A 17196-nucleotide genomic window follows, 5' to 3' on the forward strand; every position below is an offset into this window, starting at 1 on the left:
GGGGTCCTGATACCAAGTCCTGCCTCAGGCTGTGCACTCAGCGGGGTGTCTGCTTCTCTCCATCGGGTCTCTGCTCGTGTTCTCTTTCTTTCTAAAATAAATCAATAAATCTTTTTAAAAATAAATAAATTAAAAAAATAAAAATAAATTAAGAAAACTTCGGGTATTGGCTTTATACATTATAAATAGCTACAGTAATGGTTTTTCAAATTACTAGAGAAATGGTAATTCTAAGTACAAATTCTTTCTCTCTCTGCCCTGGTAGGATTTTGAACATGGTGACTAGGCAAGGGGCACTTTGGGCTAATACTCTAGGTTCTCTAGGTAAGTAGAGATCTCACTTAATAAATCATTAATGCAACAAAAGAATGTGTATGTATCATGAACAATTTGGTCAACCAAAGTTCTGGCCCTAGGATATTAAACATTTTATTTAAATCTACTCTGATGAGTAGTGTAGACAATACTTAGGAAAAGACCATGAACAACATAAAGTAATTCCAGATGTTAAAGCCTTTTCTCAATGTTTTAAGTCTTTTTAAATATTATATACTCCCCTGTCCAAGCAAGATACCAAATCATGTTTTAAGTAGATATGAAATCCAGGTAACTTAGATCTAAGTCCAGTGCCTCTTTATGTTAAGAAAGGTTCAGGGTCCTGTAGTAAGATACGGTAGATTAATTCATCCCTCTTGCTCTAGTTTCCTAATAGCCCATTCAGCATTCTATTTACTTCAGTAGATTTCTCAGACCCTATTTCCAGAGTTATAATAGGACCTTTGTAGATAATGAAAACATTTGTTGTTCTAAGCAAAGGGTAAGTTAGTAGGACTTAGGACCAAATTCTTTCATATTATGTTGTTTATAAATGATTAACTCTTTTGGTTACTCATAGCTTATAATAAATGTACCAGTGGTATTTATACTGTAACAGCCAAGAATGTCTTTGTAACTTAGTTGAAAGTCTGAAAATCTTTTAATTGTGGCAGATTAACTAAAGGAAAATGTAATCATCTCATTGAAAAAACATAGAAAAGGCGTCTGTTGTGAAAGAATAATACCCTAGCTTTGTCATGGGATTTGGAAGCAGTACATTTTCACACCATGAAGTCAAATTGACATTTGAGATTCTAGGAAATGACTGCTTCAATGTGCTGCTCATATACAGTCACCCTTCTTTGTTTCTGTTTGGTTGCTTATGTAACTAGAGTAATCTGCCATCCTGGTCTGCCCAGGGGACTGTCTTTGTTTTAGCATTGCAAATCTCATGTTCCAGGAAACTCTCTTCCTGAGTGAACTGAGATGCTGACCAATTACCTTGTGTGTTCCTAGTATCATATGATCAATCACAATGTTTTGCTCAAGTTCAGTTTCAGTTAAAGAAGTTGAAATGGCAAGAAGAGCCTTTACAGAAGTATAAGAATATCACAACAGAAGTGTTGTAAGGCAGTTTGGTGTAATATTGAAGGGTCAAATAATGGCATAATTTTGAGAAATGATAAAAGGATTAATCGGAATCTTTACAGGAATAGGAGAAAGGTAGTTTGGGGGATGATTTTGTTACAACTATATCATGCTAGTGTTAATAGTTTTTTACATGTGAGGGAACCAAACCTCAAATTTTTTTAAGTTAACATCTTTGTTAAAATAGAAATGCGTGTGTCTTAGTTTCTAAATCCAAAGTATATAGCTGTTATGAATAAGATATAAGTGAACATTAAAAATATTTTTCCTGGGACTCCCCAGCGGGACTTTTTATTAGTAGCTACTATTCTTGTTGCTTCTGAAGCTTTCCACAGAATTTCTTTGCATATCCCCAGTTGTACACACATGTGCCTGCTTTTACATGCTAGTGATACGGTTTTTCCTGCTTTTTCTTTGGAGTGTGTAGTGTTCCAGTATATGGAAAGTCCACTTCTTGGTCTATACCCTTTGATGGGCATTTGATTTGGTGCCAGGCTTTTGCAATTACAAATAGTGTTCCAGTAGTCATTCTTTATATATCTTTGAATGCTTGTAGAATGTCTGTAAGATATATTTATCTAAACATAATTGCTCTACTGACTTTTAATCACTTTTTTATTACTGATCAGTTCCATTTCCCCTTTAGCTTTGCTCTATAGTGCATTTGGTGTCATCATTGAGAAAACACGAGGTGCAGAAGATGACCTTAACACAGTAGCAGCTGGAACCATGACAGGCATGTTGTATAAATGTACAGGTAGGTACTACTGAGTGAAGAGGAGCTCTCAGTAGTTTTAAAACTAAGTAGCCACAGTTTTCAAAGGATACTTGACACATTTTTTGCAGTATAATGGAGAGCTGAACAAAACTCCTGGTTGTTTTGTATTTTTCTTTTTTTTTTAAGATTTTATTTATTCATGAGAGGCAGAGACACAGGCAGAGGAAGAAGCAGGCTCCATGCAGGGAGCCCGATGTGGGGCTAGATCCTGGGACTCTAGGATCACACCCTGGGCCAAAGGCAAGTGCTAAACTGCTGAACCACCTAGAGATCCCCTGGGTTTGGGTTTTTATTTGTTTTTTTATTAAGTGTACATTCAGTAATATTAAGTGTATTTACATTATTGTGGAATATCACCACCATCTAACTCCAGAACATCTCTTCATCTTGAAAACTAAAACTGTGTATCCATTAAACAATTTTCCCCTTCCTTTTTATTTTCTAACTATGAATTTAAACTCTTAGGTACTTTAGGGTACCTCATATAAGCAGAATCGTACAATATTTGGTCTTCTTATGACTGGCTTGTTTCGTTTAGCATACTATCCTCAAGTTCATGTTGTAGCATGTTTCAGAATTTCCTTTTCAAGGCTGAATAAAAACTCCCTTGTACATATCTACATTTTATTTATCCATTCATCTGTCAGTGGATATTTGGATTGCTTCCACCTTTGACTACTTTGAATAATGCTCCTGTGAACATGGGTGAACTAAATACCTTTCAACTTTGAAAAAATAAACAGAACCATAAGAGTTGAACCAAAATGACCTGACTGGAGATCAAATACCAAATTCTCCTCTAAGATGGAAAAGAAATTAACATTCACTGCATTATGATTATGCCCTCAGCTATAAGCACTTAATGTAACTTACTTAAAACTGTGAAGTCATCATCATCACACCCCAATTTTATAGATGAATGCAGTATTAAGAGGACTTTTCAAAAGGTCACATAACTGGTGATAGGCCCAAGTTTTTCATCACATTTCTGCTTGAAATAGCTTAAGCTACATATGTACTCTACTTATACCTCTGAAAATTACATTTGTTTCATTGTTTTACTATGCATTAGAAATGATTAATGGAGTAATTTTGTTTTTTGGAAATTCCTCCACCACAAATATCAGGTAGCACTTTTGCTTCATTTTTAATAGAAGAAAGAAAAGCTTCAGTGGGATCATGAAATCCAAGATTTCCTGATACATCTGAGAGTGAGGGGTTTTTTTTCCTATATTGAAAATGGATTGAGGGTTCCTGGGTATTCAGTTGGTTGAGCATCCTACTCTTGGTTTTGGCTCAAGTCGTGATTTCAGTGTCATGTGATCAAGTCCACCACCCCTCTCTCTTCCTTCAAAATAAATAAATTTGTAAATCTTTTTAAAAAAGAAGAAAATGGATCATATTTGGAATTTTATTCCTAAGAGTTCACAGTATTTCTTGCACCACATGCACATGTATGTACTCAAATAAACAGAGCTCCAGGTAGATTGAGACGATAAATGCCTTTTATGTCTATGAAGATGTTACCTTAGCTAGAAAAACTTTCTTAAAAAATCTAAAAATACTTCAAGTTGAAGATCTTTAGGATCAGACAAAAGAATTTAAAACTTTAATTGGCAGCACAAGGGTGCATTTAGCAAGAGTTTACTTGGCCCAACCTGTGTTTAAAAAGATCAAATTAATATTTAAAAAACAAGAGATTTCACATAGAAATCTGGAATTCCAGCTTCTTTTGAATAAATGGAAGACAAAAAGCTTACATTATTCAAGTTGACATATGGCTAGGGCTGAGTGGGAGCTGTTTCTGTACCAGTACATGGGCACTAAAGCTCCAGTTCAAAGAATACATTAGGGGTTGGAAAGTCCCGGTCTTATTCAGGGTAAGCCACTGTGGGATTTCCCAAGCTCTAGGCAGGCTTGAATATAAGAATGTACTGAATTATTCATCTTAGAACATATTATACATATTTAAAAGGGAAAGGAAAAGGCTGAATTCTTGATTTTGGAGGAAATGGGAGCCTAGCTTTCTGTGTCAAGGACTTCCTTGCAGTAATAGCATTTATGACACAGGCTGAGACACCTCCTGCATAAATTATAAAAGAGAAAGGTCTTGGTTCAGAAGAGAAGAAGCAAAAAAAGAATATCCATAATTCTATGTCAGGTGACTGCAGATTTCATTTTCCATTACAGTGTGAAACATAGAGGAAGTTAATAATCTGCTGACCAAGAATTCCAACGTCGGCTCATAGTTTCTGGCTGAACAATTTAAATTTAGCTCAACACATTGAAATCAGTCTACAGAGGAGTCTTGTTGATTTCTGGTTTAGAATGAATTTAATAAGTACAGAATTACAAATTTTGTGTGATAGGAATACAAATACAACTTCAACTTCTAGATTCAGGGATTTGGAAAAGAGTTGAGGCACTCTTGGTCTAGAGCCAGCATAGACTCTTAAGGACAGAAGTTTACATTTAGGGAATAGCTGATTCTTGCTGACATAAAACATTTCCAACCCCCAATGTATTCTTCGACAACAGAAATGAAAATTAAAAAGGTTAAAGTAGTATAACTCAACTTAGGTATGGAGCTCCTTTAGTGGAAAGAAAACTCATGAGGAAAAACACATGAGAAAATGGGTAGTTATCAAACTAAAAGCTTAGAGACTAATTTAAATGAATAATTCTCTTGAGTGATTTTAGTTCATATCTGTTTATTTAATGAATTTATGTAAATATTTTTCAAAGGGTATGAAATGTCATTATTAGATTTTCTATGGCATATGAAAATCTGTTTAATAATGATCCATATTGGGGCGCCTGGATGGCTCCGTCCATTAGATGCCTGCCTTAGGCTCAGTCGTGATCTCAGGGTCTTGGGATTGAGCTTCCTCTTAGACTCCTTGCTCAGCAAGGATCTGCTTCTCCCTCTGCCCTTCCCCCTTGCTCGTGCTCTCTCTCTCTCAAATAAGTAAATAAAACCTTGGAAAAAAAATATTGACCAGTATTCTACCAGAAGAGGAACAGCTGTAGTTTTGCTATTGTTCATAAGCTTAGGACTAATGTTTAAAAGGCTTGGCTTGGTCACTTATCTGAAATCAGGAACAAGGCATCAGAGACTAAAAGATATGGGCACCCTTTTCTCCCCTCACAAAAAATCCCTGACCTGTTCATTCTGTGCCTTCCATAAGATTGTATTAGAGAAGCAGACTAAATAAAATTAAGGATATTCAAATACATTTCTTCATATTAACCAAATATTATCAGGGTTATTGTTAAAAGGGGTACTTTTATCAATGAGTGCCAGGCCTTCAAAATTAAACTTTGAAGATTGTATTAGAGAAGCAGACTAAATAAAATTAAAGGATATTCAAATACATTTCTTCATATTAAGCAAATATTATCAGGGTTATTGTTAAAAGAGGTACTTTTATCAATGAGTGCCAGGCCTAACAAAATTAAACAAAGACTTTCTTGATGACTTTCTATTAGTGGCAGCAATATTCTTCCAGTAAATTAAAATACACATATAATAGGCAGAGGGTTAGCTGCTGTAATATACAGAACATTTTGACAGATCACTTAAACCAACAGTCCAATAAAAAAGAGTAAGGATTGACAGAGCGCTTCAGGGAAAAATACAAACTACTAACCAATAGAAGCTATTCGGTGTCCCAAGCAACCAGGGCAAAGCAAAATAAAACATTAAGTTAATATTTTTCACCAACTGCCTTTAAAAAAAGTGATGACAAGTAACTAACTGATGGTCACCATAGGGGAGTTGGGTGGGCGGATGCGTTGAAATAGGAGTAAGGAGTGCACTTGTGATGAGCATCAGGTGGCTAAAATAAAAACTTAAAGTGATGGTAGGTGATACTTAATATTGGCAAAGGGAAGCAAACAACTGGCATTAGTATTAGTATTTTGAATATGTAGATCCTTTGCTGAAGTAATCTTTCAGCAATTTATCCTCCAGCAAACTAAGGCATACACACAAAACTGTATGCACCAAAGTTTAAGACTGGCTTCAAGGAGAGGGCATATTTGAACAAAGATGAGGGAGCATGTGAGATGGCTGTCTGGAAAGAGTGATTTAGGTAAAGGCTAACAACAAAGTCCCATGGGGATTAAAAGGCGGCCGGGGTTGGGGGGGGGGGACTGCGGGGTGGAGAGCAGTAGACTCTGGAGTTATCGTAAAAGTGGCAAGGGACTAAATCATATAGAAAATAGAGCAGCTTCATAGGCCACTGAAAGAATCTGACTTCACTGGACTTTGATTCTTATATTCTAAATATTAGCATTTCCATTTACTTACAAGCCTTAAATTGTTGATCATAATTATCAGGTAAACTTTCACTGTTCTGGGTCCAGAGTTTTCATGGGAGATGTTAAGTCAGTGTTGATAAACCCTCTTAAACTTGCCTAAGATTCTCAAAGGGGACTGGGCTACCATACCACCACAGGAAAGCAACCTCCAAAATGACTAAGAATCTGATGAGAAGAAGAAAAAAAGTCCTAAAACGATAGTAATGTGGGGAGTCAAAAACTATTGAGAAAATTTAATAAGTGTAGTCTTGTACAAGAGAACTGGGATTGCTGGGGAGGGACTGGTGGTGGTGGGAGGGACTCCCTCACCATGGGAAGCCCGAAAGGCAGCTGCTCTGCTGCTAAGAGTCACACATACTGCTTCCACTCTGTAACAGAGAAAGTGAAGGGGGGGGTGGTGGAAGGGAAGCAGGAAACAGCATCTTGTAGTGTTCCAGTTGCCATTGATAACCCACTTTCTCTCACCATCCCCTCATTTCATCATCCATGAACTTCTGTACCTACTTCTATACTATAAAGTATTTTTATTTTTCATTGACCATTTTGACTTTAGACTTCTACCTTCAGTATGTCTTGTCTAATCACTATTTCTGGCTTAATCTTCCTCAAGTATGGTACTAATTCTAATACTCCCTGTCCAAAAACTTTTGATGATGACATACTGCTTTTCAACTTAAATTTCTCATCCTAGCCTTCCATGCTCTAATCCTAGCCTACATTTTCAGACTTTTCCCATACCTTCCTTGCATATATCATATGACCAAACACATAAATTTGAAATCCAGTCCTTCTATAAGGCCTAGATCAACTGTTATTACCCCTTTCAATAGATTTATCTATCTATCCTGGAGGCAGTTAAATGTGGTGTAAAAAACAAAGGGCTTTGGAGTCAGACTGGGTTTGACTTGACTAGCATTAGATCCCTAAACAGCTACATGTGCAGAGAAGAACTTGTCTGAATTTGTTACACAAGGGTATATTCCCTTCACAGACTTGTAAATGAGATAACTTACATAAAGTAAGTTACTTACATCCCACCATAAGCACATTTTATGTAATTTTTACAAGGCTTAACAGTTTTCCTGGTAGGAAGTCAGTAGATAAAAAGATTGAAAAATCGAGAACTAGCAAAGTAGTTGTGTTATTTAGAAACATGAAGGTAAAAAGCAAAGAATGAAATGGTTGCCTTTGGGAACTAGGAATTAAGGTGAAGATGGTGTGTGTACTACATTGTTCATCACTAAAATCTTGGTACTATTTTGACTTGAAATTTTTCATATGGACTATAATAAAATAAAATTTAAAGTGAGCAAAAACCTATGTATCAATTAGGCATTAGAAGAGAGGAGTGAGGAGTTACTATTTAATGGGTACATAGTTTCAGTTTGCAAGATGAAAAATGTTCTCTGGAGATGGATGGAGGTGATAGTAGCATGATGCCATTATACTTGATGCTACTGTACTGTGTTGTCAAAAATGATAAAAAAAATTTTTTATAGTATTTAGTAGTAGCCATGTCAGTGTTGTAGGTAAGGCTGGAGGGGCCAGCATCATCTGCTGGCCAGATGCCTATCCACTATCCGGAGGCTGAGAATGTTTTATATTTTTAAAAATGGTTGACCCTTGAACAACGTGAAGTTGAACTGCATGGGTCAACTTATATATAATTTTTCTTCAATCAGTACAGTACTGATTTTGTATTTTCTCTTATGATTTTCTTAGTGATCCTTTCTGCTTCATTCTAAGAATACAATATATAATACAGTACATACAAGGTATGAAATATGTGTTTATCAACTATATATGTTTTCAGTAAGGCTTCCAGTCAACAGTAGGCTATTAGTGAAGTTTTTGGAGAGTCAGAAGTTGTACATGGATTTTTGACTGTGCAGGGGGTGGGGTGGCATCCTGTAACCCCACTCATTGTTCAAGGGTCAACTGTAATTACATTTCAAGTGGTTATGTAAATACCTACATAATAGCTTTTGGGACCTGAAAGTCTAAAATATTTACTTTCTGGCCATTCTAAGAAAAATTTGCTGGTTCCCCAGCTCTAAAGTAATTGTCAGTTCAGTGTATTAGCTCTGCCACTGTCCAGCTCTATACCCCCACAAACAAGGTACTTTAGTATTCTGGGCCTCATCTTCCTATGATCAGAAGATTTGCCCTTTCTGGCAAGAGTTGTGTAAGGACCAAAAGATAGAAGGTAAAACTGAAACACATGTCTGGTGTTTGTTTTCCTTTATAGAGATTGACCATTGACCTTATTTGGTTACTTTGTTCAAAGCAAGAATATTTGCTGTCAACTTCCTGTGCTTAGTTGGGCAGAAGTTCTTTACAGAAAGTCTAAAGCCAAGGCCTTCAAACGTTTAATAGAATAAGTTAGAAAATGCTGGAATTAATGGAAAGTTACAACTAAAACCTGGCTTGGTATGTGATAAGAGGCTACGCTTAAATCAGGATTAGCTGTGCTTAGTAAATCAAGCACTGCCAATGTTTAGTGTCTGCTTGCTGCAAATAACTGTTGTCCAACCTTCAAAGAAGTGACTTGTTTGAATTAAGTTGGTTTCATTTTGGTCAGAAAGTAGAAAGCTTTCTAGGAGACAAATTGTTGTTAAGGGACACTTAAAATGCCACTGGTGTCCCAAAAATCTGAGTCTTGCAATTCTGTTTCATTGTTACCCCTAGTGCACCTGCCCAAGGAGGCTTGTTATTTGATAGCTGAGAACTAATAGGAGTCTTTCAAAAAAGTGGCTAAAGAGAAACCATGTTCTTAGGCACACTCAAAGCAAAGGGCCAAGTGTAAGGAACAGTTTGCCGGTATTTCCAGACCAGTGTGCAGAGTTCAGAGCTCTGTAGATCCAGGGGAGTTCATCTGAAGTTGAATTTTGGTCCCAGGAAAACATCTGCAAATGTAGTGCGCTTCCAGGTACCTGCCCTCCATCATTTTTCTGCTAATAAACAGCAGTGAGGCCACCTTTCGTTTTTTGTTGAGTCAGAATGGAGTACTGTATGTTTGTAACCTGCTTGAAAGAGCCCTCATTATACTCAGTTTAGATCTAAAGCAGCATGTTGATGCTGTTGCAAGTAGTAGTTATTCTCCTGTACTTCATAGTTTGTTTTTTTCATCTTAGTAATTTGGTCTAATTATAATTCACCTTTAGTCCCTAGAACTTTTTGTTGATTTACTAAAGACATGAGAGGGAAGTCATTATTGGGCAGACTGTTTTAACTAAGGTTGAATTTTTCAACCTCATTGGATACAGTTGCAAAGTCAACTGCTATACTTGGTCTAAATGTAGCAAGATGATATAGAGATGATATGGGCTTCAAGGAGAAATCTTCATTGAATTTTTTTCTGATTCCTGCTTCCCACATATTTGATGATGTTTATAAGTGATGCCTGCAGTTTCTGTTTCAGTCTGTTTGAGAGAGATAATTAGGGCACTTCATGGTGAAAACCTACGCAGGTCAGCTATCAGACCTCTTCAGACCAGAGAGGCTCCTGGAGGGGGTGGCTTTTTAATCAGCTGAAGCCATCTGGCAGGACAGGACATTCATTGCAGAAATGGTAGTCTGAAGTGTTCTAACTTGGCAGTGTTACTGAATTTCACAGAGTTTCCTGGTTTGTAGCCAAAGGGCCTCTGGTAAGGTAATCACTGGACCACAGCTCCATTCCAACTTTGCCTTCCTAACAAATATGTAACTTGGAATGACTATTCCATAGGTATAGACTCCCTGAGGTTTATGGTATCTACTCGTTTGTGAAACCATAAGAACATTGAGTTATTTCCTAAAAGCTTATTTGGGTACCCCTTAGTCCTCTTGGTAGACTCCGGGGATTTTCAGGTAACTGATTAAAACATTTTTGTTTTTACGTTTCAGGTGAAATATATATTGCTACTTGTTTGTCACATGAAAAACTTGTTCAAAGTTTAATCTTTCAATGTTTTTCAGTGAGGATGATGAAGCTGTGTGCCTTGTTTCTCATTAGTTATACTAGATTGGCAGATGTGTCAGTGTAGGAATGGACAGGGAGGAGGGTGGGGACAGGTGGTCCTTTATCAGCACTTAACACAAAAATTTGATTATAGCTATCTTATCACCACTACTTCTTGAGTCTTCAAAGTTAATAGAGGACCTGTCCAGAGTCCAAAGGTTAATATTGTTTCCAAAGAGGGTGTCACCTTGTTTATATTATAGCCCTGAATCAATTTGCAGTGCCTATGAGGTCCTAAACAGTAGGACTGGCAGGAAATTATTCATCTGTTTGGGACTTCAATAATAATATGCATAAGATCTTGTCTGAATTATTGTAGGAACAAGTGAGATGGAGAAAAATCAAGAAATTATTAATGCTTATGATCTTAGCTATAAATTATTAAATTAAAAGCGAAAAGATTGTGAATGAGAATACAATATATGTATTAAACAAGTGATTTAAGGGAATCTCTTGAACCTCTCTTGGTTTCTTGTATTATTTTTAGGACTTAATCTATTTGAGGTGGAATATTGATAAACATGAATTATGTCTTAATTTCATGATAATGTTACTTAATCCTTTGATGCTAGGACACTATGCAATACAAGGCTGTTTCTCCCCCTCCTACTCTTTTCCAGGTGGTCTACGAGGGGTAGCACGAGGTGGGCTAGCAGGACTAACGCTTACCAGCCTCTATGCACTATATAACAACTGGGAGCACATGAAAGGCTCCTTACTCCAACAGTCACTCTGAAGATTTCGCCAACTTATGAGTGGAGGACACTTTAGTAGTCATCCAGATCAATTTATATGTCAGTCTGGAGTTGCTCTCTCTTCCTACAATTAGTTTGAAAAATCGGAGATTCCAGTTTGCTGTGGTAAAGATCACGTGTGGTTGACCAGGACTGGCATCCTGCTAGCCAGAGTGGAAGCCCAAACTCCTCTGGTGGCTGAGTAATGTGGTTCTTCCCTACCCCCTCTGAACTGAAAAACTACTTAGAGGATTCAGGTCATGATTGTTGTCTATACCGTATCCCCACATTTATTTAATGATCTGAAACTGTAATGTTGCCTTGTATTTCCAATAAAGGGTGAAAATAGAACCGAAGTGTAAACACAGTGTTTCTATTTAAAAGCATTTTTCTGGATATAAAGTGAAAGTTATTCTTAGCATTTTTGTCTGCCCCAACTGGCCAACTCATTTTCTTGGTTGTGTTGAAATAAAGGGTTACTTGACATCATTAACATCTAGGTTACAAATTTTCTTCAACAGAATTGACACTAAACCTCAGGATACTTGATATAAACCATCATGCTAAATTCTCACTAACTCACCTCCCTATGGAGGATAATTACAGGATAGAAACAAGCTACAGGGTTTAAGGAAGCCTTGGGAAAGCTAAAGGTGAGGGCAAGTTATTTGTTTTCTCACCTATGAAATGAAGTTAAATAAAACTGCACTGCAGGTCACACATATACATAATACATACTAAAACAACTGGTGTTTATTATGAAGGGAAAGGGTAAAGTAGGGCCTTCCTGCATGCACCCAGTAAGGACTCAGAGAGAGAGGAAAGCACTGAACCTTAGCTGAAGGCCTCTAGTTTTTTTAAAAAGAGAGTTTAATATATTTCATAAAAATTAAAAGAGCAGATCTGAAGTCTGCAGGAAAAGACTCAAAATGAAACTGGTAATATACCTAGCTTTTGCTATATTAAGATTCATAAGATACACTTGATATTTAAGTTAATATAAAAGTTCTTAGCTGTACTCCTACCCAAAGGTCACTGTGGTAGAACAGTCTGTGATAAGGCAGTTTTACAGATACACACAACTATGCCTGTTTGTGCTTTTAATGAAGGGAGGTACAAAATGCTTCAACACAAAAGAATGTTTTACATACTTATTAGCATGATGATGAATATAAAATTAGGAACACATCATTAAACTTCAAAACTACAAAGTTTCCTGCAACATAAGATAATGGAAAAGGCTCCTTAAATTTTTACCTGCCACCTTTATTATTAAAGTTCTAAGTGGTATTGGGGGAGGAGCGACGACCAAAAAATAGGTTCTTTTCAGCTGTGTTCAAGAAGTCAAATGAAGCTGTATGGCAAGGACTGTAGGACTCTGAAGTTTCTCCAAAAGGGCTTTTAGATGACCACATCACAAACTTCAAAAGTAACAGGAAAGCTGAATTTAAAACTTGTCTGAAAGCCCAGAAAGCAGCTAAGATATCTCACCTTTGAGAAGTTAAAAACATTATAAATCGCATTTCCTACAGAGATACTTTTTAAAGCATGGACGGGACTTTTAAGGATACTGGTAAAACATCAAAGTTTTCATAAAGCTTCAGTAAACACCCCAAGGCACAAGTGTTCAAAACAGCCTATTCACTAAAATGTCACTGCATTCTGAAACTTCCAAAGGTATAGGTACATTATGCTTGCAGTGAGAACATTTCATTTATTCCTAATTAAAAGCACCAGGTGTCAGACTCAGCTTCCCTTTACACAGGATGCACCAATAACCCTTAGGATAGCTAACAGTTCAAATACTACGTTTCCAACATGTCTTGCCTTTCGCTCTTTGATTGATTACTCAGCAGGAGGGCTCTTTTACCTGTGTTCAGAATATTATGAAAGTGGCTAGGACTACCCTGGATATAATCTTGAAACAATACGGAGCTCTTCTAAAAGCTCATTAGCTACTTCAATAACATTTAGATAACAGACCAAATTTGCAGTAGCTGAATCTCTTTCAAAAGAAGAAAAATAATGTAGAATCTAACATGTAAGTTAAAATGTTTTGTATAATCAATGTCAAAAATTGCCAAGATTGTTAATACATGTTGTGGTAAGAAAAAAAAATCACTATGTTGGCAAGGTTAACTATTTGTGTGAAATACACTAAACAGAAGAATCATTATTTCCACCACCAATGGAAGAAAACCCACAGCACGGGGAGCATCTAAAGGAGGACAATCAAAAGATTAGAGAAGCTTACTAGCTTTCAAATATATCAACACACTTTGATTACAGAACTATTTCATTTTTAAAACTACAGTGTTTTAATGTACTTCTAGTAACAATTCAATCTAAGGAGCTGTAGAGGCTTATGAAAAAGACCTATCCACCAAGATGCTGTTTGTTTCTAGTGTAGGGCTGAGTTAATACTTTTGTAGAAAGGAACTGAAATCACCTCAGCATCAACAGTCTTTTTCTTTTATGCAGTAACTTATAATTCGATGACTTATTTCTCTTCACTAGCTCAACTAGGCAGGAAAGGAACTAAGCTGACTGGTCAGACCCAGAAACACAATGATTTGGCAAGCTGCACAGTCACTCGGCCCATGGATATGGGATAATTTGCAGAAAAGTTGCTTGACTTGGGTTCCATTGCTTCACATCTGTAAAGAAACGTCCACAGATTAGAGTCCCTTCACTATAGGATAAAAGCAAATCTTCCCCGCCTTAAAGCTCAGACTTGTTTCTCAAGCTAATAGAATCCACAACAGGCTCTGAAAATTCCCGATAGTTATATCATCTTAAAAGGTCACTTTCAAGTATGTCCTAGTTATTTTATAAAGCAAGTTCAAGTGAAAATACCTGAAACTGTTACGATCCCCCAGCCATCATCACTTGCCTAGCACACACACCATTAACAGGACTATAGTTCAGTAAGCCAAGTGTGAATTCATATAGAAGACAAAACATTAAAAAAAAAAAAAAAAAAATTGACAAGCAGCTAAAATCTTTTTTTTTTTTTTTTTTTTTTACACTAGAGACATGTACGCACCTGTAGAGGAGTTCGATACAACCACTTTTCTTTGTCTACTTTAAGCTGCATACAGGCAAAGAGGTCACAAACTGCTGGGAGGCCATAACGGTCTTGGGGAAAGTTACATTCCTCCTGTAGTGGTGAATTAAGTAATACTTCCTGCAAGAAGACAAAAGCGGTGGGTTGCTACATGACAACTGGGAGGCAAGACACCAACTTAACTCATCTGCCCAACAGTGTAGTGTCTCTAAAGAATGTGTACATGTTGGCCATTCTCTCAAATAAGCAAGAGAAAAGGTAAAATTGTTTATTAATCTTTCCCCAAAACAACCACTAAAACTGAGGTGTTGTTTTTCTTTCCTGCAGGATGGGGCCTGAAAGCCTGGAAAATGTACAAAAATTTCAGTCTGAATCAGATGTTCCAGCAAGATTAATATGCCAAATAACATTTAACATATTTCAGGATCTGGCCCATCTGCAAGATTTGGGATTAAGAAAGTATCTATCTACTAAGTATAGTTCAGATTCTGTGCTCACCTTGGCCTTCTTTCGAAGTAGCCACTTGTCTTCTCCTGAGGATAATTGGCTGAGGTTTCCTATCTGCTTTCCTGGCAAGACCCAGTCAGCTGTATTAAAAGGATGGCAGAAAGTGGCCACTGGGTTCATAGGCTTTTGCTTGCTAGCTCTGTCTTCAGTACCAAGCATTTCCTTGGGACAACCTTCTTTGCATGAGGGTGTGATGAGCCACTCTGACAAAGGGCTGTTCCTTATGACTTGGAAGGAATCCGCAATTCTAGAAGGAGCCACTGCCTTTGACATCTTAGCTTGTTGTGCTGCCTCTTTTCTGGAAGGACAGAGCCACACACTCAGGGAATCTATACACTTCTCAGACTCAGGATTTGGTTCCACAGGCATACCATTTTTGTCTTTTCCTTCTTTCTTCAGAAGCCATTTACACAGAGCTTCCTTCTCACAGTTCTCATCACACACACACTCTGCAAAGCTCGTACAGGGCTCATTGGCTTTGCACACCTCCTCCACTTTATATGGGTCCTGATGATTCTGGACAAGCCAATCCTCATTAATCATGCTGGGAATGGACGAGGGTTTCTTGGCCTCTAAGTGGTCGTTCAGGCACTTCAGATTGCCCAGGTTTTCAATCTCCACACCCTTGGGCTGGTTGCCCCGACAATTGGTACAGGAATCGGGCTTGACAAGCCAATCATTCACACTGTATGGCTCCTGGAACACCTGCAACAGGAGCTTAAACTTCCCACTGGTTTCACAGCTGCCATTCCCAGGCTTCTCCAGCTTATGGGATTCCTGAGGAGTCACCAGCCAATCAGAAAGGTCCATCTCGTCCTGCTCAAGAAGGTCCAGATCTCCAATCTTTTCAATTTCAACAGAGTATGAACTGGTAGTAGAATGGCTGTTACACTTCTGGTAAGTTGGTTTTTCGGGAACCTCTTGTTGCTGACTCTGGTGGAGCCAGTTTTCTAAGCCCTTTAGGTTGCCCCAGACTTTACCGAAGAAATTGCAGGCTCTGGCAGAAGTCTACACAAGAAGTATGCAGTATTAGTCCATAGAACATTATGGCTGCTTTGGGGTTCAATGATAAGAGTTCATTTATTTACACTCCCTAGAATTTCTAAATTTAAGTATATAAAGCCAAGGAAAGGATTTCTCTGTTGGGATATTAAAATATGTATTGAATAACAAATTTCTGCAGTTTTAAAAAAACTTAAAAATACTAAAGACAAACTAAGAGAAAGCTTTTGTAGCCTATCTGATAGAAAAGAGGCTGGTAGTTCTACATAATCAGCCTTCACAAATAAAGACAAAAATGAACAAAGGATATGATTAGGCAAGTCATCCAAGAAGGCTAATTAACCTAAAAAATATTCAACCTCCATAATCAAACTTCAAAACAAAAGTAAAATTGTTCTTTGTATCAAATTCAGAGGAAAAAAGGAACTTATAAATGATTGCCACTATTTGAGAAGTTTCAGGGAAAGATACACCTCAATATTCTGCCAAATATTCTGAATATAAATTGGTATCAACTTCCTAGAAAGCCAAACTGGCGATATGTATCAAAAGTCTTAAGGGGTATGCAGAATTATAATCTAGAAATCAATTTCTAGGATTTTACTGCTAAGGAATTAACGTGCACACACTAACTCCTGGCTGTTTAGGGGAACTGTGTTCATACCCAGAAAAACTGGAATTTCAATTATAGCCAATCAATGAAATATAGTATTATAGATTTTATGGAAGAAATTAAATGAAAGAGAAATATATTTATGCTCTACTTAGAAAAAAAATTGCTAGTCAAAACAGGATTTACAGAATCATGTTTCTGAAGTGTATGTATGCATACAAAAATGGAAGTATGTAAGTAAGAACGTTACAGTAGTTAGCTCTGCATGTTGGGGTTCTAGGTTTATATTTCTTTATAGTTCTCTGTTTTCTAAACTATCTAGAATAAAGACGCATCACTGGTGTAATAAAAGTTGCAAAAATATTTTCAGCCTAATAGCAAAAACTAATGACATAAACTAAAACCATCTACTACTCCATCTACCTCAGAAATAATAAGGCAGCAACATACCTGACTATTCTCCAAGGTCTGCTTTTGGGTGAGCCAGTCCTGGAGGTTGGTGCTGGGTATGTAAGGAGCCTGTCGAACACTGGCAGGTTTGCTTCCAAGGAGCCATTCGCTGAGAGAGACAGCGGTAGTGCTGGATGCTGACTTCTGCTAATTACATAATACTCTGCTGCTTAACAAGGCAATGCCAAATGCCATAGAAAGTTCACCCGTAAAGCAAGGGACCCAAGCTTTCTAATTTCACTGACTCTGCACAATTCA

At 37.2% G+C, this 17196-nt stretch overlaps 2 protein-coding genes across 13 annotated transcripts in view; one reads left to right on the forward strand and one right to left on the reverse strand.

Annotated features, from left to right (window-relative positions):
• TIMM23 (translocase of inner mitochondrial membrane 23) overlaps nucleotides 1-11662 on the forward strand; it is a 33739-nt gene extending 22077 nt beyond the window's left edge. Inside the window, exons 5-8 of one of the 3 annotated variants that reach the window (XR_007406791.1) lie at nucleotides 266-324; nucleotides 2111-2221; nucleotides 2369-2482; nucleotides 11186-11320. Coding sequence is in view for 2 of the 3 variants with exons in the window: in XM_025466389.3 (XP_025322174.1) it covers nucleotides 266-324; nucleotides 2111-2221; nucleotides 11186-11301 (286 nt within the window). In the remaining variant the exon portion in view is untranslated. Of the gene's footprint in view, nucleotides 1-265; nucleotides 325-2110; nucleotides 2222-2368; nucleotides 2483-8287; nucleotides 8341-11185 lie in introns of all 3 variants that reach the window. The other 2 variants (XM_049103366.1, XM_025466389.3) reach the window with 2 other exon arrangements.
• Nucleotides 11663-12384: 722 nt separating this feature from the next.
• NCOA4 (nuclear receptor coactivator 4) overlaps nucleotides 12385-17196 on the reverse strand; it is a 66262-nt gene continuing 61450 nt past the window's right edge. For 6 of the 10 annotated variants that reach the window (XM_049103361.1, XM_049103360.1, XM_049103362.1 and 3 more), the window contains 4 exons: nucleotides 16939-17082; nucleotides 14865-15881; nucleotides 14346-14486; nucleotides 12385-13956 (listed from right to left, as the gene is read on the reverse strand). In XM_049103361.1, the coding sequence (XP_048959318.1) occupies nucleotides 13951-13956; nucleotides 14346-14486; nucleotides 14865-15881; nucleotides 16939-17082 (1308 nt within the window). In that variant the 3' untranslated portion in view covers nucleotides 12385-13950. Of the gene's footprint in view, nucleotides 13957-14345; nucleotides 14487-14864; nucleotides 15882-16938; nucleotides 17086-17196 lie in introns of all 10 variants that reach the window. The other 4 variants (XM_025466384.3, XM_025466383.3, XM_025466386.3 and 1 more) reach the window with 1 other exon arrangement.

This window comes from Canis lupus, chromosome 28 (assembly GCF_003254725.2).
Source record: "Canis lupus dingo isolate Sandy chromosome 28, ASM325472v2, whole genome shotgun sequence".
Classification (NCBI taxonomy): domain Eukaryota; kingdom Metazoa; phylum Chordata; class Mammalia; order Carnivora; family Canidae; genus Canis; species Canis lupus.